Here is a 4,745-nt window from a genome sequence, read left to right as displayed (position 1 = left end):
AGGGAAAGAAAGAGGCAGAGAAAGGAAGAGCTCTCATGGAGTTGCACCGGTGGGGAGGGGAAGTCTAGAGCAGCGCCGTCCAGTGGAAATATGATGCGAGCCACTTGTTTCATTTAAGTGTCCTAGTAGCAGCGTTAACTAAAAAGGGAATAGGGGAAATGAATTTCCATAATATAATTCATTTAACCCGGCATATCTAAAATGCTATGATATCAACATGTAGTCAATAGGAAAATTGTTAATGAGATATTTTACACTTTCTGTTTTCATACTAAGGCTCTGATATCCAGTGTGCATTTTACATTTACAGCACATCTCAATTTGGACTGGCCACATTTCAAGTGTTCACCAGCCACAGGTGGCTAGTGGCTACCAGACTGGACTGCACAGAACTAAAGAGATTGATCCCGAACCAGAGCAAGCTCTAGAGAGAGCTGATCTAGAGTTAGAAAGCTAAGTATTTTAGAGTACAGCAGAACTTTCTGATATGTTCCACTTCTACTCTGTCACTGGATGTAGCCACTAGCCACTTGTGCCTCCTGAGCTTAAAATGTGGCTAGTGCGACTGAGGACCTGAACTTTTAACTTGAATGCATTTTAACTGACTTAGATGCACGTGGCCACATATGGCTAGTGGCTACCATACTGGACAACACAGCTCTAGAGACGAGCTAGACCGAGTAAGAGAAGACGAAGGGCACAGAGGGCGGTACGTGTGGGAAACTGGGCAAGAGTCTCCTTTGGGCACGAAAAGACCAAGAACGACAGGATTCTAGATGGTGAGTGAGACAGAGGGAGTGAGGAATGCAAGGGAGCAGGCAGGAAAGAGCAGGAGGCTACTGCAGGCGAGGGAACAGGACACCAAGAGACAGGACGGGAACCAGCGTCGGTCAGCCCGGAGGACAGAGGGGGGATGTGGCATGTAGAACAAGACAGAGATGGAGCGTGAGAGGTGGGGAAGGACCTAAGGTTGGTGGGCATCAGGGAGGAGGTGGTGAGCTGAGTGGGTGGGGAGGATAGAGTTAGAGGAGAGGAGAGGGATGTGGTGTGGGGACCTGGGGAGGGGGACATACCCAGAATGAGCAGAGGGAAGGGCAGGGACACCAGTAGGAGAGAAGGGGGCCAGACAAGGAGCGTTAGATGCCCCTCTTTGTGTAGGTGTCTCGAGATGATTGAAAGAAAATGATCTTTTCGGAACCTCTCTACCTGGTGAGGCCATCCAAAACATTTTATTTTTCTAAGGAAAAACAAAAGAATTGTACTGTCCAGTTCTGCAAGCGACTCTTCACGCACACTCTGTTGTCTGGATCGATTGGAATGAGGTCCAGCGGCTGATCTCTCACATCGTAATGTTACTTCCCCGGCCAGGGGCGTGCACAAAAAAAGATGGTGCCCTTGAGGCCTGCAGTGAATCATCTCTGTCTGAATCAGGCCCATTCATGTTCCATCCCCTTCTGGAACTTGAAGTCTCTGTGTGGGGGAGGAAACCCTATCCCCTGCCCAGCATACTGTCTTTTCACCAGCATGGATGTGACTCTTCAGTAAAAATCAATTCAACCCTCTGCTCCCTGCCTTTGCTGTCTCCAGCATGTGATCCGAGGGAACCGCCCAATCAAAACCGAGATGGCCCATCAGCTGTATGTCCTGCAAGTCCTGACCTTTAACCTTCTGGAAGAAAGGATGATGACCAAGATGGACCCCAATGACCAGGTAGGTTCTAAGTGGGACAGAGCTTTCCTGGCTGGCATCGTGTGCTGTTTGATGTGGTGCATTCCGCCCTGTGTATTGAGCACCTTCTGTGTGTCAGGAACTGTGCTTAGTTGTGTCAGCTTTGTGCCTCACCATGATCCCTTTCTGCTGGGTGACTGGGCCAAGCCCACCTCTGTCCTGTGATGCTAGAGGTGATGCCTCCTCAAAGATCGATCGGGGCCAGAGTTCTGCCCGGAAAAGCTCTACGCACTCTTTCTTTTCCTTGTTTCCCTTGATTAGCCGATTCACCTGCTGACTGTCTGTTTCACCTCCCAGGCTCAAAGAGACATTATATTTGAACTGAGGAGGATTGCATTTGATGCAGAGTCTGACCCTAGCAACGTCCCCGGGAGTGGGACTGAAAAACGCAAAGCCATGTATACCAAGGACTACAAGATGCTGGGATTTACTGTGAGTTTCCCAGAGCGTGGACACTGGTAGACCTTCTCCCCTAACAGGGGGTCAGAGGGCCACCCAGACAGAACCCTGACAACCCTCTCTCATAACATGATGGTGGCCCCGGAACAGAAGACACTAAGAAGCTGGAAGGGCCTTGACACTTGGTTTGCTTTGGCCGTGGCAGGTTCACAGGTTTATGTACCACATTTGGCCCCTTGAAACCCATCTGTAGGAGGGCCCAGGAGGTCGGCCGAATGAGTGGAGAGGGGATCTCTCATCAAAGCAGCTAGGTTCTTTGAAAATCTGGAGTGTATATTTTGTGATATGCTACAGCTTGAGAATGGAACTAATTCAGTTAAATACTTATTGGGCATCTACTCAGCACCCAGCAGTATTTAGGCAGGGGGGATGTAAGATGAGTCAGGCACAGTCCAGTGGCCTTGAGCTCACGGCCTCGTAGTAGAGATGGGCACGTGACAAGAGCTACAACAGAGGCAGGTGTGACGTGCGGGCGGCATATGGTGGAGGGGTGATCGGGGTCCCCCTCAGGTGAGCTCGCACGCAGTGTCTACCAAGTCTCAAATCAGGTGTGTTTATTTCTACAGAACCACATCAACCCAGCAATGGACTTTACCCAGACTCCTCCTGGAATGCTGGCCTTGGACAACATGCTGTACTTGGCGAAAGTCCATCAGGACACCTACATCCGGGTAAAGGCTGGGGAACAGCTTTCTCTGTGTTGATGCCACATCACTTGCCTCCCTGCCTCCCTCATGTTCCCTTTCCTCGTCCGCCCACAGATTGTCTTGGAGAACAGCAGCCGAGAAGACAAACACGAGTGCCCCTTTGGCCGCAGTGCCATTGAGCTCACCAGAATGCTCTGTGAGATCCTACAGGTTGGGGAACTGCGTAAGTCTGTGTGGCTGCCCCCTTCCTTCAGCCATTCCTTGTGCTCAGGAGCCTGGTGAGACTCGAGGGTATAGAGTTAGGTGTCCATGGGACTGGACAGCCTTATTATACTTTTTTTTTAAATTACCAAGAGAGCTATAATCCGTCTACAGTTGTTTATGGGAGTCGTGGCTGTGGCTTGTTTGAGCTGGTGATTTAGCATGTTCAGTAGCTACGCCCCCATCCACTACCCCTCTTGGTCCTCAGTCTGGTCTTGTTCCTCCAGACTTTGGTGTGGAGGATCCCAGGTTTCTGGACATGGGCTCCCAGCTTCATCCTTTCCCTGTTTCTCCTCTTCCACAGCAAATGAAGGGCGCAACGACTACCACCCAATGTTCTTCACCCATGACCGAGCATTCGAAGAGCTCTTTGGAATCTGCATCCAGCTGTTGAACAAGACCTGGAAGGAGATGAGGGCAACAGCCGAGGACTTCAACAAGGTCGGTGTCACAGAGCTCTGAGGCCTGTGGGCTGAGACCATCCCAGGACAGTCTGTGACAGCTGGCCAGAGCCTGGGGAATACCTGAGCTGGAGGACAGTGTGGTCTGCAGCGCTGAGTCATAAGGCGGAGGCATTGAGAGCATCAGTCCCCTCTGTAACCCTGAGCAGGTGTCTCCCTGCTGGGCCCCTCATTTGCCCAGTGGACCAGTACTGGCCCCTCCCGCCTTCCTTCGGGGGCAGGAGGATAAACATAACAGTGATAGCTGTGGGTTACTGAGCACTTACTCTGTGCAGGCACTGGGGCAGTTTCATGAACTGCAGATGTTATGGAGACATCGGGGTGGATCCGCAGTGAAGTGCGTGTCAGGGGTACTTACCAGTAGCCATTTCTGGATGCTTTCTGAGTCCACTCTCTGACAGCACTGCCGGATCCTCAAAAGCTGATTATCTAGGAGTTGGCTCTTTTGAAGCTGCTCATCTCACTGTAAACAATTTGTGAAATATAAAAAAGAAAAAGTTATCCATAATTCCCCTATCCAGCAACAATGACCATTTTTATGTTTCCCTCTAGTCTTTTTTTTTTTTTTTTTTTTTTTTGGTTGTGCCGGGTCTTAGTTGCAGCAGGAGGGCTCCTTAGTTGTGGCATGTGAACTCTTGGTTGCAGCATGCATGTGGGATCTAGCTCCCTGACCAGGGATCGAACCTGGGCCCCCTGCATTGGGAGCATGGAGCCTTATCCACTGCGCCACCAGAGAAGCCCCTCTGGTCTTTTTTTTGCTATAGATTTTTCCTTCATTGGTGGGGAGCTGACTGGATGTGCAGATGGTGTCCTGCTTTTTACTTAGCTGTTGTTGTTTTAAGGGAACTATCACATATTTTGAACACACTACAGTGTGCCAGGCACTGTGCATCCAGATGGCGTCTCACTCATATGCTTGTGGCAACCTCTATCAAAGATGCGTCTTCTTTTCTCCAGCTTTAAGGATGAGTAGGTGGGGCCCTGAGGATGTTGAGTGACTTGCTCAAGGAAAAGATTAAGGCACAGAGTTGAGATCTGAACCTACTCCTCTCTGACTCCAGAATGTATGAGAAATAAAGCACTTGTCTGGATGTCCCTGGCGGTCCAGTGGTTAAGACTCTACGCTTCCACTGTAGGGCACACGGGTTCAATCCCTGGTCAGGGAACTAAGATCCTGTATGCCCCATGG

General features: G+C 50.3%; 1 protein-coding gene across 5 annotated transcripts in view; it reads left to right on the top strand.

Annotated features, from left to right (window-relative positions):
- Window positions 1–4,745, top strand: part of ELMO2 (engulfment and cell motility 2) — a 39,124-nt gene that overhangs the window by 27,998 nt on the left and 6,381 nt on the right. For 4 of the 5 annotated variants that reach the window (XM_007446922.1, XM_007446921.1, XM_007446924.1 and 1 more), the window contains 5 exons: window positions 1,588–1,710; window positions 2,026–2,160; window positions 2,754–2,858; window positions 2,949–3,057; window positions 3,400–3,536. In XM_007446922.1, coding sequence (XP_007446984.1) covers window positions 1,588–1,710; window positions 2,026–2,160; window positions 2,754–2,858; window positions 2,949–3,057; window positions 3,400–3,536 — 609 coding nt within the window. Of the gene's footprint in view, window positions 1–544; window positions 780–1,587; window positions 1,711–2,025; window positions 2,161–2,753; window positions 2,859–2,948; window positions 3,058–3,399; window positions 3,537–4,745 lie in introns of those variants that run through there. The other variant, XM_007446925.1, reaches the window with a different exon arrangement.

This window comes from Lipotes vexillifer, unplaced genomic scaffold (genome assembly GCF_000442215.2).
Source record: "Lipotes vexillifer unplaced genomic scaffold, Lipotes_vexillifer_v1.1 scaffold565, whole genome shotgun sequence".
Classification (NCBI taxonomy): Eukaryota; Metazoa; Chordata; class Mammalia; order Artiodactyla; family Lipotidae; genus Lipotes; species Lipotes vexillifer.
Note: the sequence above shows the minus strand (reverse complement) of the source record. Positions and strands in the feature narration are given on the sequence as shown.